This window comes from Cydia fagiglandana, chromosome Z (genome assembly GCF_963556715.1).
Source record: "Cydia fagiglandana chromosome Z, ilCydFagi1.1, whole genome shotgun sequence".
In the NCBI taxonomy this organism is placed as follows: Eukaryota; Metazoa; Arthropoda; class Insecta; order Lepidoptera; family Tortricidae; genus Cydia; species Cydia fagiglandana.
The window spans coordinates 38,307,945-38,329,090 of record NC_085959.1 but is presented as its reverse complement, the minus strand read 5'-3'; the positions used below and the strand labels follow the sequence as shown (position 1 = coordinate 38,329,090).

General features: G+C 36.2%; 1 protein-coding gene across 4 annotated transcripts in view; it reads right to left on the bottom strand.

Moving 5' to 3' along the window:
* LOC134678416 (aquaporin AQPAe.a) overlaps window positions 1–21,146 on the bottom strand; it is a 91,188-nt gene that overhangs the window by 35,390 nt on the left and 34,652 nt on the right. For 2 of the 4 annotated variants that reach the window (XM_063536988.1, XM_063536991.1), the window contains one exon: window positions 16,549–16,742. In XM_063536988.1, coding sequence (XP_063393058.1) covers window positions 16,549–16,742 — 194 coding nt within the window. Of the gene's footprint in view, window positions 1–16,548; window positions 16,743–18,301; window positions 18,526–21,146 lie in introns of those variants that run through there. The other 2 variants (XM_063536989.1, XM_063536990.1) reach the window with 2 other exon arrangements.

The following is a 21,146-nucleotide window of genomic DNA, read 5'->3' as shown; positions in this document are numbered from 1 at the left end:
TTTTTACTTTCCGTGATCTAATAGGAAACAATTAACACATATATTATACAGTGAACTTAGCACCGCGAACGGGAAGTAGGAAGATACACCAATCAATTTGACAACAATGTGTTATCTGAGGCCGTTACACAAATACCTATACTTTTTGTGTTGACTTTTTTTGACCCGCCTGCGGAAAGTGGATTTGTATTCTGTGAGGTCTAATGCCGATATTCATAAAACGCGCTACAAGATTCAATTAATCTAATTCTAATTAGCGAGTTTTTGTCTATGCATGGAGTGAACACCCTAATCTTAGGTACTTATTTCTCTAATGTAATGGGACTAAACATTTTCAAACATTCAATTTTAATAGTGAAACCTGAGGTGGATGAGCTATCTGTATGATGAAGAAGCCTGCGCTGTGGATCTGAAGGTACCTATGCTGTTATTATTATGTTGTTTTTTTGGGTCAATAAATTTAATATTGATTTTGGATATATAAAGTTGATTAGAGAGAGAATATAATATCTTTGAAACTTATTTTAATAGTTTTTAAGTTATCTTATGTTACCAGCAAGGTTTTGTTATTCGCTCGGTGGTCAAGTCTGTAGACGTCTCGTGCTTTCATTTCGTGCCACCTTTGGGGTCATTCGCCACGCACGTGTTACAATTTTGGAATCTTCCGTTTGCTCAGCTTCTTCTATAAGCTCACGATAAACAACTTAGATTGCCTTATGTAATGTAACAGTAACCATTATTTAATGGATATACACTGTTAACTGTCAATTGGTAGACGTTATTTCGAAGTCATAAGGTGTAGGTATCGATGGTCAATTTAATGTTGCTTTTGTTGGTGATACGTAGACCTTATCGCCAAGACATAAGGCCCCCCGACGGCCAGTTGATATGTTAGTGATAGTACAAGCAGCAACTCTTAACTGTCCATCGGTGGACCTTATTACAAAAGGCACAAGGTCCCCCGATGGTCAATTGTTGTGTTGGTGATAGTATTAATGTCGGAGTATCCGTAGCGGTGATATGCAGACGACGCTACTCACGTGAGTGTTACCTAACGGTTACGTGGACAGGGAAGCCTCGCTTTATTAATATACATTCGCTTATACGGCCGTGTTGAGCTAAAAATAAATTATACTACAGAAATAACCTGATAGGTTATGATTAAAATAATGATAACAAGCATAACTTGTTTATAGCACTTTTACGGTTCTGATTATTTAAAAAAATACACCATTCGAACTATATGTATACTTTTGTATTACTCATCCTCGTATCAGATTTTTGGGATTTTAAAGTGTTAATTTTGTTTTTTCTCGATGTTTATCTAGAAACTACAGTTAAGTATTTTACAAAAAAACATAGTATTAGTTATAGTTATTTAAGAGCTCTTTAGCTCTAGCCACAATATATACTATAACGGCATGATTGAAGAATTCCACCAAAGCGTATTTTGGACTACAAGATAAATATACCTAACAAATAACCTACAAGCAAACAGTACAAGGTACAACATGTCAACAACTCGTACCATTTCAAATTACCAAAAGCAAAAAAGTCCTGAACGTGAACTATCTGTGGTCCGTTCCAAAACGTCGAATAACATACATGGGTACAGTCAGCTTCATTTGTAGCGGTTATAACAACTCGCCAAAAGTACGATTATCTGGCATCCGGAAATATGTTAATGTTATATAACTCTGTCTGTCTCTTCACGCTTAAACCGCTGAACCAATTTAGATGCAATTTGGTATGGAGATAATTTAAGGACATAGGGTAGTTTTTATCAATCATTATCATTCCACGCAGAGAAAGTCGCGGACAGAAGCTATATGTGTAGTTATTTCTTTTGATTTCACAAGTATCTGTCACAGTCTAATTGTTCTACATATAGAGACATATACATACATACCTATTTTTTTAACCGACTTCCAGATTTCAAAAGGAGGAGGTTCTCAATTAATTTGTATGGTTATTTAATGATATAAATAATAGTATATGTATATATAATTTTTGACTCGTATTCTGATGCGTTAATATTGGTGACGACTGTACCAATCACCTACGTTTTTGCATTTCCATTCAAAGTCTAACGGTCTCTCGAATTAAACGCTGTCAAGATAAATTGGATAAGGACAAAAAATCTGGCTGCAGGCCAACTCACACACGGGCGAATACAGTACGTAATTACGGTAATTTGATTATAGTAGTAGTGTGTACGTACACATTTTGCACAACACAAGTATAATTATAGTTTTGTTCATTGAAGATTTTGGTCAAATAGTTATGCATCTATATGTGTTCTTATTTTACTTTCTGTCCCCGAAAGTAAGTAATATTGGTGATCAATGCAAATAGGTAACTGCTTTACGATTATGACAGCTTAGACTAGGTATTGAGTTCTGGGTGATGTAAGTTACATTATCATTAGGCTTCCTATATTCTCAATTTTTAGGTCCAGCCAGCGTCCAAAGTAGTGTATCTGACTATGCGCCAAAAGTATGTACCATATCTAAACAAATATATGTTTCCTATATGTTGAATAATTAGATTACACTTTTGAACGCAAACTGTATACTTAGATTTTTTTTTTTGGAAAAGTATTCCTTGGTGCAGATATTTGGTGAGTCGTTTCACCCACTACTACTCATGCTGACTGTACAGAGGAGACCATTTTTGTTTTTCTGCCTGTCTTTAAATCTAGCCGCGACATAAAGCGAGAAAACATGTATATTTACATGCAGGACTCACACTTATCGCCAGATCTAGAAACCGGAGGACAAAGGTAACGAGCTGAATACGAAATCCACATTTTCTCTGGTCTATGTTTTTGGAACCACGTATTTACTATTTTATACTCCACAGGTCCACAGGCTATGATGGATGGATGGAGGGGATGTGTATTATGAAGCGTCTGCAACCTTGTCTGCCTGGAATAAAAACTATCCTATTTACGTCCTTCCCCGGGCCTAAAACTATCTCCATATCTACCAAATTTCATCTTAATCGGTTCAACGGTTTATAAGCGTGAAGAGATAACAGACAGACAGAGTTACTTTCGCAATAATAGATTTTAGTTTAGTAGTAGGGATATTAAGTATGCTCGTCTTGTAGCTGATTCCGTGCAACACTCTCACGGTTTTAACTCTTACGGCAAATTATCAGCACGCAGTCTGATCGGTCCGAAAATAAACCACTTCCCAATTCCGGAACCCTATAATCTCGTGTAGTTTTAGTCCGCGAGAACTGGTATTATCCGGATTTGAATCGCCCGAGACGGACAGAAGTTTCCCACACAAAAAGCGCACGTAATATCATCTGAGTACGTAAACATCAGAAGTAGACAATTAATCTTGCTATTCAGATGCCAATTGTAACGTTCTTAACGAGGTACAGTCGAAAGCAAAAGTGTTAGAGACCGTCTACGCTAACTTTGGACAGAACAAAGTGTGTCATTATAAAAGTCGTATTTCTGAATTAGCTTGGTCCGCCTCTAAAAAATTATATTTGGGTTGGAAGGGCAGATGACTGCCACTTAATATCTGCGGAAATTCTTGGGATTTAGTTGCAAAGGATTCCTTGGCTCCCTTAAACGCAATCGGTTGCGTATCTTTAAGAATTCTACATGTAAGTTGTAACTATGTTAGTATATGTGTGTTCAGAACTGACATAACTGCACCCGAGTAGATGAGTATAGGACAGCTTACAAATTCATTGCAATCTATGCAGAAATTGCTGACTGAACAGAATACCTACACACACACTTATGAAAGTTGCGCTAATACGTGCAGCTACTGACGTATAATTTTATGACGCGAAAGCGCACGCTCCAAGAAAGTGATATTCAGACAAGCTCAGTTCAACGGCCTTTTTAACTACAGTTTTTGCACTCGACAGTACATACTTGGACTAAAAAACGGTGACTCTCCGGAAACTACGATAATCATGAATGATGTCTTGCCTTGAACGTGGTCGAATTCGCGACTGTCTTGTGCAAAACGACGGACCTCAGAGCGAAACCACGTCGCTTGAGTTATTCTATCGCGAATCGCAAATAGCAAAACTAATCTCAGTTCACGACTAAGCCTTCGCTAAGTATCTTTAAATATATGTGGCAATACAAATTGATGGGGACTTAATGTCGCAGTAAGTACGGTGCATGATTAGTGATAGACTTAGGTATGTATGTAAGGATATAAAAACATATTTGGTAGAGATAATCCATAGTACCAACGGTAAAATCAACGACATATATGAAAAACAACGAACGACATGAAAATTGAGATTGGTTTTTCCCTATAAAAAATTCTTCGCGGAGTCTTAACAGATCTTATATTTATAGGTATATTACATCAAATATAATATCTAGCCGCCAACGAATCAAACTTGTCAAGATAAATTCAATTTTGATTTTTGATACAAAATATTCAAATGGAAGACCTTTTTATAGGCCTTTGGGCAGCTAAAGGATGAGACTGTAATGCGCTGTAAAGGTGGCCACTGACGAGCCTTCCAACAGTCCAAATAGCGTGGCTGCAATCCAAAATCGGTCCGTGAATATCAAAAACATACAATGTTTAATATTAGGATGTATAGGAACTAACCAAAAATTGCTTTCAATTGGAAGGATTGGAAGTCCCTAGAAGGTTTACCCAGCAGTTTACACATATTTAAACTATAAATGGGTCTTTACCAGGGTACTATAACATTAGGAATATTTATATATCTTTAACTATTTAGCTCTTAGTGTATTCTATTTATCTTAGTGTATTTTGTTTATTTGTATAGTAGTGTTATCTATTTGTTTGTTTGTGTGTGTTCATTAAGTTTTAATTTCTATCGGCGAAGTAAGGTCAAGTTGATGCGAAGAACTTTCCCGCTAAAGTCTTTAACTAAAACCTAGTACCTACTTCCGGCTACCAGTTCTGCAATAGCGGAAGGCAACTTATTAACTTTCATTCTAGCAGGCAGACTCCTACTTTTGCAGGATTGAAAACTGGAAAGATATTGTCAGAAGGTAACGTCCGATCCAAAAATGGTTGATAAACTGGTCAAATCTGTAAGTACGAGTAAGTATAGATGATATAGATTGTATAGGTATAGATTCCAAAAAAAGATGTGCATGTTGCAATGATGTTTGGTAAGGTAACTAATCCCAAGACATGGCGTAGGTAGAGGTAGGCACTAGTTTTACCGTAGCAAAAGAAATAACAGTGATTATGATTAAGCACAATCAATATGCGAATAGTCATAAATGTCGACACATGTGATTTGCGAATGGGCGTATTAGGTAAGCTAATTTTAAATCGATCGTTCAAATCCCATTTAATAAGTCATTAGTTTTCACAATTGCCCGCATCTAGAATTAAATGTAGCTATTAAGTACGTTCAAATAGGTATGTAACCTTGTAATTCCATGTTTCTGATATGTACTAGGCTGTTTTAATAATTAGTCAATCATTTAGGTCAACACATATACCTATTAAGGTACTGTTGTGCAACGAAATTTTGTCAGGAAAAATTTAGACACTGCTGATACTTATTTTAGTATGAGATTCGATTTTCCATTTCCATAATGAATGTTTTGGTTGTTTCCTGTGAAATATTCTGAAATTTCCTAGTCTTTTTGGAGACTGTCTGCTATTTGCACACCTATTGTATACCTAATACATGTACTACCTAATGAATTTGCTAAGGAATTAGTGAAACAAATACCTACCTACCTATATATTTACCTATGCCCAAAATTGGATGTGGTTCGGATGTTGTCCATATATTGTAAGCACACATGAGTATTTGAGTTACAACTTCAAAATATTGGTCAACAATCGGATGAACACACCAATATCCCGGCGAGGCCCTACCCGTAGATTTATGTATTTTTATTTATAAAATACCTACCTATAAGCTAAAAAGGGGTTAACACCCGATTATTATTGAAGTATATAGGTACCCACTTTATTTACTGATCCTCCTTAGTTCGAAGGTTTGATAAACACAACTAAAGTAACATTTGCAAATAGCAAACCTCATAAATGCACCACTCAAATCATTTGCGTTTGAAAAACTGTACGACTAACTTACAACAGACGAACGTCAATGATATAAGGTTCAATATAGCGTGGCAATTATTTTCAAAATGGTAAAGTTATGTTGGTCGAAGTGTGTGTGGGTTGCGTTTAAAGTTTTTGTTTACGAAAGTGTGCTTCTAACTGTTGTTGACTTGGCTTTAACTTAAAGTAACATTTTGCGTGCTTATATGCAGGTTGTACCATCGCCCACTCTGTTACTGTACAGTCATCCCCAATATTTTTTTTTACTTAAGTATATGTTTTTACTACATATCTATTTGCGAGTTCCTGTAATTGGCTCTATATATCTATTTAAGATTCCATTGTCATTTAGTTAGCTGTTGGATCTCCTTATGTAAATAAATCCAAGACTCCAAACTGCTATTTGATAAGCATATTGATAGTATAGTAAGCAGTGCATATAGGTCATTAGGCTTCATAATGCGTAATTCCACTCACTTTAAGCAAGCAAAAACATTGAAAGTGCTATACTGCTCATTAGTCAGAAGCAAGCTGGAGTACGCATCTCAAATATGGAACCCCTGCTATTCTACATATACTGAAAGAATAGAACGTATTCAACGTAAATTCATTAAATTTCTGTGTTTCAAAACTAAATCTCCTTATAGCTCATCTAACTATCTATCTATTTGTAAAAGACATCACTTAGTTCCACTTCAAAAACGGCGGGAAATAGCTGACATAACTTATTTACTTAGTATCACTACTGGTTTGGTGGATAGTCCTGAGTTACTTTCCAATATCTCTTTTAATACTCCCACTCGTTGTAAAAGGTATTATCCTCCTATTTCCGTTAAATTTTCATCGTCTAAATACAGACAAAATAGTTTCTTGTCGCGTGCGAGTAGAGCTTTAAACAATCTGGCAAACCAATTAGATATAGATATATTTAATTGTAAGATACCGTTGGTTAAACATTATTTGACGCTAAAATGTTTTGATTGAGCATGTGTAATAAGTATTTGTTTGCTACTTTTCTATTGTATTTCTGATTGTAGGTGTTTTTTTTTTTTAATATTGTCATTTTTGGATTGTACTTAATATTTACTGTAAAAAAAAAAAGAAAAAACTCTTATGTTGTGTGTTGCTGTGTCCGAGCGTCGACACTTTTCATTCAAGTAAATTTGAATGTACAATCTGTAGCTACATGTGTGATCCTGTAATTGGCTTTCCATCTCTTATGTGGCATACTCTGTATAGATAGCTGTTGGATCTCCATAACATAAATAAATAAATAAATAAATAAATAAATAAATAAATAAATAAATAAATAAATAAATAATATGTATGCAACGTAGACCGCAAAAATATCTGACACGATCTTATTTGTAGAGCCATAAAAGCGTGTCACATATTTTTGCGGCCTTCTAAGAGTAACATAATTATTGCAGGTGACTGTACATCGGTGGATTTTATGCCTTTTGTAATGGTCCTACGATGTACCTACCTACAGTTAGGATTGTTGCTATTTGTATTTGTAGGCCTCTTTATGAAATGTACTAGCGATATACATATAAGTTAGGTATATTCACAATTTATTTGTAAAACTATCTAAGGGTCACAAATAAGGGTGTTTCAAGTTATTATAGAAAGATTAATATTCTCAATATCGTATGCAAGGACCTTGTCCTCATATGAAGGTAAAAAATACGCATATGCCTTAGGAAAAGCCGTTTTCCAAGTATTTTTCCTGAACAATACCTTCCGAGTAATACGATCAAATGAGCATTAACAATTTATCATTATGTTCTTTCTTTTCCACATACAATTGTAAATTTTTATCTCAAATTTTATTTCAGTGGTACTACTAAAACGCTCTAACTTAAGACGCGTTCAGATATCTACGAGCACCTTTTCACTCCGATACATCTGAGGGAGGGCACGCTCGTTCACGCTAACCTACACGAAACCAAAAGTTGACATTGAGTCATTGTTCATTGTGATGCTAATAGTTGACAGATCTGTTTCGACACGTCTATTGAGACAACCGGTCGGACGGGGTGACGGCGAAAGGTCATGCAGTGTACTTTAGGTTGATACACTTTCATTGCATTCGACACATGTTAACAATTATACTATGACTGCATGTTTACAAGCTTTTATTTACTTGCAATGTTTGTGAGTTTGTTCAGACAACATTTTGTTAGCTATCGTAAAACCACCCACCCCAAATAAATAATCCAAAAGCTCCCTAAGTAACTAAGAATATAACTATTTTATTAAATCAAAAGTAAGTACTTCGCATTCAAAGAATAATAATATTTCTAGCACGAGTACATATAAGAGTAAACGTAAAGAGTTATGGAAACAAAAGCTAGCGCGATGTAGGACGTCTACGCTTGTAACATAGACATCTACCGGAAAATTGAGTAAATAAATTTTCTATTCCGACTCTGTATGTGTAGAGCTACTTGAGATCCTAAATCGATTGATCATTAAATTAACGAATCGCGGTCACCGAATAGACTTTCTCACATCGATTTTTTCGATCGATTCGCTATCACCTAAATCGAACTAATCGGACCAATGGGACATTTGACAAATTAAGATCCGCCACGAACCGATAACATTCGAATTATGAACTGGAGCGTGATTGGTGATATGCGAACAGACAGATAGACAGATAACATGGTGAGGTTAGCGATTATCGCATTTGAATGTTGCTATTAGCTCTGAGGTCAAATTCGGTCCATAAATCGATATACTTAGTAATAAAACTACATAGATAACTGGACTACATTAAAATTCACGCTTAGCCGGAAAGGTGCGCCTTCAATATTAAAGGTCAGAATCCCGGTGTGATTCAATGAGTTTATCTGAACCTTATAGGTATAAAAATTCAAATCAAAAATACTAAAAAAATATGTACGAAAAGTGTTACGACGAAGTTACGGAGTTTGGAGATGCACCATGAAAGCCAAGTTCCCATTAAAATAAGATGTTCCTATAAAATTAAGTAGTCGATGCAGTCTGTGCAAAGTTAACTTAGACGGACTCTATACTACACGATTTTAGGGATTTACGTAAAAAAATGTCTTATCGTAAAACCACACACCAATAGTCTAAAAGCTCCCAAGTACAGTCTAAACTAATTCAAATATCTTCGTCCGGGCCCCATTTCTCGAACGCTATTAGATTAATATTATTGGTGTATTGTCATGGCAACATTGGCAACCCATATGGTTTGACAGTCCGAACACTAATAATATTAGTCTAATAGGGGGCCCATTTCTCAAACGCTATTAGTCTAATATTATTAGTGTGTTGCCATGGCAACCCATACGATTTGACAGTTAGTGGACTAATAATATTAGTCTAATATCGTTCGAGAAATGGGCCCAGGTATTAGAATAATATTATTAGTCCACGAACTGTCAAACGAACCTATACCGTTGCCATAACAACACAATAATAATATTAGACTAATATCGTTCGAGAAGTGCGAATTTGATTTGATTTGATTGTCACAGTTTTGAGACAACATACTTATCAAGTGAGACCAAAAGTAAATTTGGTATTGATAATAAATTACGTAACTTGTGGGCCAGTATTGGTACTGGAACTGGACTGTGGTTGGATAGTTTTACGGTAATACTTTTCCTTGTCACCGTTAGACAATGACGAATCATCTTCCTCATTACAGTACAATAACATATTGCAGAAAATCAATCTAGCACTTATGTAAGTCCTAATACTAAGTAATTTCTGTCTTGTGACGGTAGCAGGTAAATACGGTATAGTTTAGCTATTTGTAGGCGGTCTAACGTGATGCTTGTTATCTGCACGATATTTCTTTACATACATCGTATACCTACTTGTGGCTTAATAATGTGATAAATAATACATGGTGGGAGAATGGCGAGTAATATGGATGTAATGCGACTGGAGTGAACGCTATGGGAAGAGTTACAGAAACATAAAAACACCCAACTACGGTCCGAAAGCTCCCAACTATGGGCCAAAACGTCCCAGCTATAGTCCAAAATGAACCTGTGTGACTATCATTTGAATGCCGTAGTTCTATGGCAAAATAATATGTTTATTTATGGAAGAAAAAAGTAAAACAAAAATCTTATACCATTTTAATGAACTTTAATTAGTGTCATGTCTTGATATGACAGAAATAAAATCGTAGCCGCTTCAAGCCAAGTTAGATAAGTACCTACTATAAAAGCTTTCAATCATGAACATTAAATGCTAAATCTGAATTTATAATCAAGTGTACCTATTGAAATTTCACAATAATATTCCCATGACCTTATAATATGTAATACACACGTGTGCATACACAAAACTTTTATTGCCAACATTAAACAAACGACAATACAAGTGTATACAGCACTGGGATGGTATTATGTACAATTATGATCGATTTGCATGGTCTTAGGTACTCGTAGATGTTGAGCGCGGTCACGGTCGCGTCGCGATTGAGTTTAGACAGCTGATTGAAAGTCAATGAAAATTATGTCTTGAATAAATTCTCTATTATATTTGTAGATATTTGAATTGAGATTTAATGCTACTTTTAATTAAAAACATACATAACATTTTGAATTAGATGATGCTTATAAAATTGGCATAAGATACATTCAATTAAATATGAAAAAACGACTCCCTAATAGTTCCGCGGCCGACTCCCGGCACTGCGGGGTTGCGAACTGCATCGCAGCCATAATTGTGTTTTTAGTTTAAAGATATTTTATAATAAGATGTATGCTAGTTTTAACGTATTTATCTATGGGCCGATAGTTGCCTTACAAAAATACAGTCGAATTCATAACCTCCTCCTTTTTTTGAAGTCAGTTAAAAATAAAGATTATCATTTCTTTATGGTGCATAACAGTTACACTCTTAACAGAGGACTATTAGATGCATTATAATACACGTACCTGTCTATGTACATACACATTTGTACACCGATCTCGATTTCATTCTGTATTCTGACAACGTTGGCGAAAGACTTTCATTCTAAATGTTTGTATGCAACACCGGTGTCCGTGTCGATAAAATGCATCTACGCTCTTTCCCCTAACAAACATTTTAGTTCAATTAGTATCCCTCCCAATTATTTTACGTTTATTTTTTGTAGTTTTTTTCTGTTTTGCAGTTAATGTACCTTTAAAAATTGAAGACTCTAAAACAAATAGTTAGCGGTCTTTCCTGTGAACATTATAAGTATAAAACAAATGTACCTTAAAACCTTAATTTTCTTGCTGAACCCGTAAAGGCAGGGATCTTCTATCTATTCCTTAAAAGCCTCAGTAAAATGTGCTCTAATCGTTATATTGTCACGGGAAGGATTTCACCTTTTTAACCCCGATGTTAGAACAGGCAACATTATCAAATTAAATTTTCGTTTCTACGAACACACACAAATATATTATGTGCTCGTAAAATAGACCTGTACATCGACAGGTCCTTACAAATCATGTCAACAGGCTGTAGCGATCTCTCATGATCTATGTTTGGATCATTTTGCGCAACGCATCGTGACTACTTCGCTAATCTATGGTTAGTTCAAATAAAAATATTGTTTTAACCAATCTAGGTTAAATACATACATATATCCACTTATCACTGCGCTTTTTATAATAAATAAGGCGTGGGATGAGTATTTGTTATGAACTTGACACCTTTTGTTTATTGTGAAGGACATCACATGCCTTATGCATGTTTGTCTAAATATTATTATTTTATTTATAATTAATACAATACTCTTGCTAGTAACTGTATATACAATCGCTATTATAGTGTGGGGTCTGTCTAAATCAGCCATATTCAATCTTTTTTAGACGGTTTTGCTATAGATGTAGCCCTGGGCCGAAAGATATAAATTTCCTTAAAGGCGATCGGATGGCAAAGATACCAGTGCCACCTGGCGGGATACCTAAACAGCCAGGCTGCGACGGCGGGGGGCTAATGCGTACCGCGGGCGGAAGGTTGAGTATCGCTGCTCTACATTCTAAATATAATCATAAACCAACATAGACATGATACAATTAAAGGTTTTTGCATGACACGATGCGCCCATTAGGCGGTCGTGAGGTCGCTGTGCAAAATACCCGAATGTTGGCCTTGACACCGGTCCCCTAACGACCTAAGGCTCAAATCTGAATGGAAGTAACCGCCTACACAACACGGCTGACTAAATAGTTCACGTGAATTCAATTAATAATCCAATTAACAAGGGATGTAAGGCACTTATTTATGACGAGGTATTTTGGCACTCGAATGGCGTAAGATCGCCAATAGTTCGAGTCAGAAGTCAGAATGGGTGATGGGTGCCTTTTACCCGTGTTATATAAATACTCTAAATTTTATTTCTAATACGAAAAACGAATTATTAGATCTCTATGTGGAAAATGATTTGATGAGCATATCATTTTGGCGCGTCACTGTCCTCCGCTACTACTGATGCCGACTGTACCTACATATCGTTTAAGTGTACTATAATAATGACAATAAACAGCATGCAGAATAATGGGTTCCCACGGTCCAAATAGTTACATCAAAGATTGACATTGATTTGACAACGTAACCATCCAGCCGGCCGGCCGGCAAAAAATATTTAAAAATCCATTGTTGGTTTTTTAGTACAGAGTATTTTGGTTTGATGTTATGATGATTTTTGGTCACTGCAGTCATTAATTAGCATAATCCTTGGGATCATCTTAGATCATAGCAAAAAAGCAGTGATATTTAAAAGCTTTTTTTGGCTTAGCACGTGTTATACGGGGTGTAATTTTTTACGTGATAACAAGATTTATAGAGTTAGACCAAGAAAAGTTTGCAGCGATTTTGATAGCCCACGCAGGGCTAGTGTTATTTATACGTCATAATTTCACAGAAGTTAGACGTTTAAAATGACACTTGCACTGCGTGGGCTATCAAAAGCGCTGCAGACTTTTCTTGGTCTAACTCTAAACGCGACGCATTTATGACCAAGTTTCGTATTGAGAGCAACGCTACAATAGCAAAAACAAATGTTGGTGGTTCCATACTAAAACTCAGTTCAAGTATATATGGAAGACAGGTTTTTTGTTATTAAAGAGTTGCTTCTATAGTAAACAATCGAGTAATTCTTGTATCACTTAAAAACGTCACCCAGTATATTATTAAATATTATAATTTATAATACCTACTTGATCAGGTTTCTGGTGAACACTTTCCATAAATATCTGCTCTATCGGTCTCTATTTAATGATTCAAACGAAACAAAAAGTTTAGTGCTTTATTTGGAAATAGCATACGTAACCACCAAAATCATTATTAATAAGAATAATAAGTACTTACTCAGTAGTAGGTATAATTTTGTTCGGCTCTCTAATAAAACAATTACTTAACGTAGCGTAATTGTATGAATAGTATTTAAAATATAGCTTGAGTATGGTGATAGAGTTAGACCGTAAAAAGTCTGCAGCGATTTTGATAGCCCACGCAGTGCAAGTGTCATTTTAAACGTCAAACTTCTATGAAATTATGACGTATAAATAACACTTCCACTGCGTGGGCTATCAAATCCGCTGCAGAGTTTTATTGGTGCGACTATAGTTATCAACTCCATAAAATTTATAACCTTACAAAAATGCATTTAATCGATTTGCAAGATCGAAGGGATCCCATAAGAACTCAGCTGACTCAGCGAACAGTTTTGTACGAAGCTCTAATAAAATATGTAATTTGTGTTGAAATGACAACGGTCACTCTACCCAAGCGGATTGGACTGTAGTTTGTTTGGATACCTCAGATTACGCTATGTTATGCCTTTCTAAATACGTCCCGTCCTTAAATTCATTATAGTAAAAAGTAATCAGATGTAATTTTCCCGAGTTTCTAACGCGAGAGCGCCTAATAACAAAATATTATGTGTAAGGTTTACATCATTAATCCTCGTAAAGCCGACGAAGTGTCCGAGGAGAAAGTTCATTAGTGAGTTAGTTTGATGCTTTTATGGATTAATCAAATGCTTCCCTCGTTAATTAACAGTATTCAACCTATTTGAATATCTGTGCGCTATTCAAAACGTAGATTGATCAGACCCGTGAATAACGGCTTCCTGTATGAAGTAACCACAATTCTTATCAATATTTCGAAAAGTGCAATAGGCGGATCAAAATATTTATTCGAATCTTAAAAATGTAGTAAGAGTCTTTGTCATATTTACCTACTGTGTAAGTGAGATGTCAGTCTGTTTGTCCGGCGACTGTATCTCTGTATGCAGAAAGATTACACTGGCTCCTGGCGATTGAGATAGATAACGCACGGTTACGTTTCATGTAAGATGTTTTGTAAACTTTATGTCCCAAATTTGACGTGATAATAATAAAGGCCTATCTTCACAGCACTTGCGCCTCTGAAAACTCAATTACAGTCTGGCAAAAAAGAGTAGAAATTAAAAAGTGGCAGCACTGTAGCGTCGTCCCGTTCTCTTATACATATTGATTTGAAAGGGACTAAGTGTTGCCACTTTTTAATTTCTACTCTTTTTTGCCTAGCTGTAGTGTCAATAAAAAGTTCACATAACATTTACAGAAATTGAACACCTCTAACACTGCTTTTATGTGAGCACTTTTGGTTGAAAAGAACATGCTGTTTAAATATCCTGTATGAAATAAATATATAGGATGACGACATGCACTTAATGACTTATTTTTCAGGGTCCTATTAAAATCTCTAACCCACTAAAGTAACAAACTGTAAGGTCATGTAGGACAAGACGAGCACTTGGGATAGAAAAACACTTGTGAACAATAATCGTCATAATAATTCTATTGTTCCTTGCAAAATTAGGTAACTACTTATCTATATGATTTAAATATTTCGCATGGCGGGCATAACATAATATACATACATATATAAATATAAAATATATTTAAATTAAATAAATCTATATATAACTCACCGCTTTATTTTTTGTTAATACATTTTCTTATCAGTTTGATATGAAACGGCGCCAGTTTTGAAATAAAAACGTAAAACGCAATACGATCAGACACTAACGAGCTTAACGCAGGACTAATGGTCATTAATCAGAATTATCTATGTAATTAAATTCATATAAAAACCATATTAACATGATACAAGACACGAAAACACATTTTATTAATAACTATGCATTTAATAAAAATATTAAAAAACAATTAGGTGCCCGTGGCGCACTTCATCGCGATCGTCACAATGACTTTATAAAAAAAAGGTAAAAAGTAACAAATGCCGTAAAGTAGGACTTTTTGGAACTTGTACTAAAACTTTAATTATTCCATGAATTTTTAAAATAAAGTGAACGATAATTAGTTGTTGTATTAGCAGTCAATTAACTTTTGATAAATAGTTCAGAAACCGTCCCTACAATTCAAGCCTCCCGAGCTCACCCTAACTTTCAAATCACATGAAGACTATGAACTTTCCAAGCCTTAGAAAGCGGAGGAAACTAACTACTTACTTCAATTATGGCCCTATTGTGGTTCACATTAGGCTAATAGTTCCAGTTCAACCTGAACCAAACTGGTCGCGATAAACGACGTCCACTATCTGATTACGCGGAAGGAAGTACATTAAAGATGTTACGTGTTGGTATTTTTAACTTATTCAACATAAACAAATGGTACCTGTAAAAGCTGGTTTGGTTTTGTGTTTTGTAGTGAAAATATAATATTAGCGTTAACTTAATATTTCCTATGTTCGTTCAAATCTAATGCCTACGTCAGTTCTTGGGATTAGTTGTCAAACGGACCCCAGGCCCCCATGAGCCGTGGCAAAATACCATAACGCGAGGAAGTAGCAGATGTTCGAACAAACCTCCGTCATGTCGTATAAATGGAGCACAAACTACCTTTAAAAAAAACCAGAATCTGGGCTATAACCGCGAAAATCGAAGTTCGCAAATTGCGGGCATTTTTCTTTATCACTCTTATTACGCCTTCATTGGAGTGAAAGAGAAAGATCCCCGCAATTTGCGAATATCGGTTTTCGCGGTAGCCCCTCTGACTGTGTAGGCAAAACAAACACAAACGTACGATCTTTATTTTTCGATTTAGTCATATTATAACGCATTTACATACGTCGCAAAAACACTGGTTCTTAAAAATATCCAAACACAAAAAAATATCATCCTAACAACAACAATAAATAACAATTATGTCATTGGTAGACCTTATCTCGTCATAGTAAGGGTAACACACGGTCAGTCACTGTATCAGCTATGTATGGGAGCATTCCACTAAATTGTTTACCATTGTCTCGCACAAACAAGAATTTTCTGTAAATTTTGTAGAGTTTTTATCACAATGCATGTGAAAAATTCTCAGCAAAAAATCAACGGCGTTTAAAAGACTTGTATATGAGATAATTCTTGTCAAGCGGACCCCGGGCTCCCATGAGCCGTGGCAAAATGCCGGGACAACGCGAGGAAGAAGATGGAATAACTCATAGAATGGTACATCCTAAATGTAGAACTTACCTGGACAATAGTGCCGACTAGCAGACCGAAGGCCAGGGCGATGCTGGTGATGTTGCCAGCTGTGTCGCCGATGGCGATGCAGGACGCCACGCCGATGGAGGTGAGCAGGAAGGTGCCCACCAGCTCGGCCAGCAGCTGTCTCCAGATCAGCTTGTTGTCGGTCACGTCCGACAGGCCGAGGATCGAGCTGGTCCCTGGGAAAGAGATTACTGTTAGCCTACTGTTATCTATCACTAGCACCTTATAAAATGAAGTCCCCCGTCGCATCTGTCTGTATTGTGGTTTGTGTGTTCGCGATAAACTCAAAAGCTACTGAATGGATTTTCATGCGGTTTTCACCTATGAATAGAGTGATTCTTGAGGAAGGTTTAAGTGCATAATTTGTTAAGACTATGTGTAACCCGTGCGAAGCCGGGGCGGGTCGCTAGTCTAAATATAAAATAGACCTAGACAACGAAAAGCCTGATCCTATGAAGTGAGGTATGTACTTGCACCTGAGAAGGTGCATTTTTTCGTTTTTATTATTAACTTGCAGTTTTGTCTATGGTACTAAAAACATGGGCGCAAATTTTGAACCCATTCACATTTATAAAAGTACATAAGAGTTTATGAAAGTAAGAACCAAGTGGTGGGGATAGTATTGGAATTAAAAAACAGGCAAATATTGAATTTCGAAACATTAATATTAACAACAAACAAAATTCTAAGACTAAGGCCCACTTGCACCATCCTACAAACCCGAGGTTAAGCGATTAAACCGTTAATCTAGTGTCAAATTGTATGGGTAACCATGGTAACTCCAGGTTTAATCGGTTAACCCCGGGTTAGTGGTATGGTGCAAGTGGGCCTTATAAATCTAAAAGTTTCAAAGTGTGTATGTATATAGGTTAAAAAATGAAAATAATAGTGGCATGATCTTAACGAGCTAGCTAGTGGGATTCTTCGGTCGTGCCGGGAATTACAGATTTTTCAATAGGTTGTTCTACCTACAGTGAGCCGGAAGGTGCTTAGCACAATGCTTACAGGCAAGAGGCGAGAAGAAGCTTAAAGTCTGTCTAAATACTATTATGTAGTGGATACTGTATTTAGACTTTAGACACACTTTAAGCTTCTCCTCGCCTCTGATGGCCTCTAAGCATTGGGTTTTCGGGTACTGGCTATATAGTCGTACTGACTCACTGTAGGTATAGGTATACTAGTATACATATAAAAATGTCTATGCAATATGGTACACATTCATTTGACTTATCGAGAGTAGCGTAAGTTATTTTTAATCCATTCGATACGCGGGCTTACGCCGTATACAATCAATAATCTATGGGTATTATTATGCATGACAAAAATGCGACCTAAGAGATCATATAGAATACAAGTAATAGGTAGGTATGATTTATTTTATTATAGGTTCCTAATCAATTTATAGGTAGGGTAGGTACTTAAAGTTCAAAAACTATAAACTATAGTGCTTTTGTTTTACTTAAATCAATGAGATTAGGAGGTAAATAATATTTAAGAATATAGCATTAAATAATGTCAATAATGTAGTGGAAATAATTTATTTTACATTAGTATTTAAAGTTCTGTAAAGAAATATTATGGAGTAACCGAAGCCGGTACATTATATATTTTCAAAAATACGTTCCCCTTTCCCGTTCTTTCGTCATCTACGCACATGAAAATTAACTTTGTCCATTTAAATGAAAAACAGCAGTTTTTCGTTGAAGTAGAAAATCAAAAAATAATTGGAAAATACCCTTACTCTTCTGCATCTCATCCATAGCGTAATCCGTCTTCATTTCCACTTTCTAAGTTTAATGCGGTCAGGCCGCACCGTTTGCGAAATTGAAAAACTCTAATTGAAATATTCCTAATTGAAAAATTCCGCGGTCGCAGCGATTCGAGTTTGTCAAGTAGTCGTGCGAGTTCGCGGGCGAGTGTCTACTGTCTAGCGACTTGACCGGAGCGGGGCTTGCACGAGAGTGACTGCTCTGTGGTGACTGCGACCGGGGATGACAGCGGCACGGCGAAACGGAAATCTCATTACCAATGTTATTATACGCACGTTATCTCGAGCATTCGAGCGAGTAAAGGCTTAAATACACTTGTTTCACTTGCATCTTACGCGCGGCGATTGTTAATTTCAATTCAATACGTTACATGAACATTCCAATGCTCGGTATTGAAAAACATCCGATCGTTTATTCAGCTGAAACGAGCTCTCCTCTTAAGTTATTCAAATAAGCGCATTTCGAAATTCGTACTAATGTATACTTTATTGTATTTAAATAAGGTATAAATTGAAACAGATTTTTATATAAACATACGTTAGTTGGATACACTTAGTTGGGCAGCGTTATCGATATAACATACCGATTGTTTTGAAGGCTGATTTCTTGAGAGCATTGGTTAATTTCACTTGAATAACTATAATGGATGTCTGCTAAATGTATGGCTGATTCGCTAATAGCGTGTAGCCCTTGTATCGGGATATACAGAAGCACATACATACTCCAAACATTAGACAGATTGAACCTTATTGAGCCATTTGGTTTCAGAAAGCAAGTCAAACTGTTCTATTATAACTATTATAATTAGCTAGCTCTAAGTACAGTCAGCATCCATAGTAGAAGGTGAACCAAAACGCTAAAAGTATCTGCAATCTGCAATGCCTCCTTAGAATACTTTTCGAAATAGATATACATCTCTACCTACACTTCACTTATAAAAGTATTTGTCACAGACTAAGGGCCGGCACTCATTAACAGTCCTCCGCCGGACGGTATCGGCCTGTCAGTTAGAACAAAATTTTGACAGTTCCGAACAACTGACAGGCCGATACCGTCCGGCGGACTGATAATCAGTGGACCCCTTAAGGGTCGGTTGCACCAAACGGTTCGTATCATTAAAGAGTTCGCTAAATTTTTATGTATGGAAAGTTTCATAGTAAAGCAGTGGGGCGCGCCGGCTGACGTTGATCAGTCTGTCAAATGTGGTTAGTGCAACTGGCCCTAATAGATGTAAATACACTTAGAGATTTTAGAGTCATATCTCTTTTTGCTAAGCTATTAGAGATCGGTAGATATTTATGACGTGGAGTCAGATCTGCTACTTTTGAAATTGACTAAACCTTTTTTATGAATTGTTGATGGTACATATTAAATTTGGTACCTAGGTAGTTAAATAATATGTAAGTATGACGGAGCATATAAGGGAAATTACGTACACGTTTTGTTCTTGTAGCTACTAAAAACCTTTATTCTATTAAACGAATTTCTTATAATAATTAAATATTATATCAAAATCATCAATTTTTGTCTTAGACATCCCACAGCATTAATATTTGAATATTAGCGGACAAAAATGGTCTATTGGTCGTACTGGTGTTCATATCTGTACAAGTGAATTATTTTCCTATTTCTATATGACACAAAACTCTATCAAAATGAAAATCTAGACACGCGGCAGCGTGTCAAGCCAAGTTCAAGCAAAGGCAAAATTCAAATGACTAGGAACTTCGTGAACTACGATAACGGTGGTAATAAAATTTCAGTGCGCAGGAGTGTGCTCAAGATAAGCTCCCTCGGATAACATTATTGCATTATGGTCTGTTGACTCGCCACAAATCTGCTACTACACGTTTAAGGATGGATCACGCTAGACCGGGCCGTGCTTATCATGTGGTGGTTTCCATGGAAAACGAAGCGCCGGAAGCTCCGGTCCGGCAGCGGCGCGGTCTAGCGTGAGTCATCCTTTATTGAGACACGATTATCATCTTGTAAATATAGTAGCAATGTTTACTGTCTATTTGTACAGGGATATACGAACAGAGGGTCTACCGCGAGCCACGTTCGTCGTGTTGCCTCACTGTCGCACGTGTTGTAAAATCGTAAGTGTGACAGGATTAAAGTTGTTCATACAATTTTTCGTTAACCCGCTCACCCGCTCCGTGCAACCGCGCCAACTAGCGGACGCCCTAATAGGCGCTTGTCCCGGTAGTCTATCTGGCACGTATTTCACAAACATGACAATTGACACACTGACAATTTTTTGTACATTTCTGGGTCGGTAAGTAACAACGGTATAATTATCTTGGCAAAAAAGGAGTACAAATTATAAAGTGGAAATACTGTAGTGTCGTCCCTTTCAAACCAATTTATATAATAAAACGGGACGACACGACACTACAATGTTGTCAGCTGTACAGTACATAGAGTAAATGTTTACTTATTGGACCAGCAATACAATTAAGCCATTGACTGAAATGATTAATTTAATTTGCCTGTTATTCAAAATGGCGGAACGTCTAATTACATAGTTATAGTGTTAAAAAATCCCAGATAATGATTTCGATAAAGCGTGAGCTATAGTTTTTCTCGTTATTGTTTTTAAATTGTTATAGTAACTAATTAATGTTTTGTGAACGTAAACAAATTTTAATAACTACCTATGTCTGTCCGACGGTAAAAAATATTTAGATATGGTTTTGAAGCGGCGCATTTTACTAACTTTAAAGTGTTATTTTTTGTCAAAATCAAATGATCATCGGCCAACGATTTTAGATAATTTGATATTCAAATTAACAACCCAAAATAACTTGG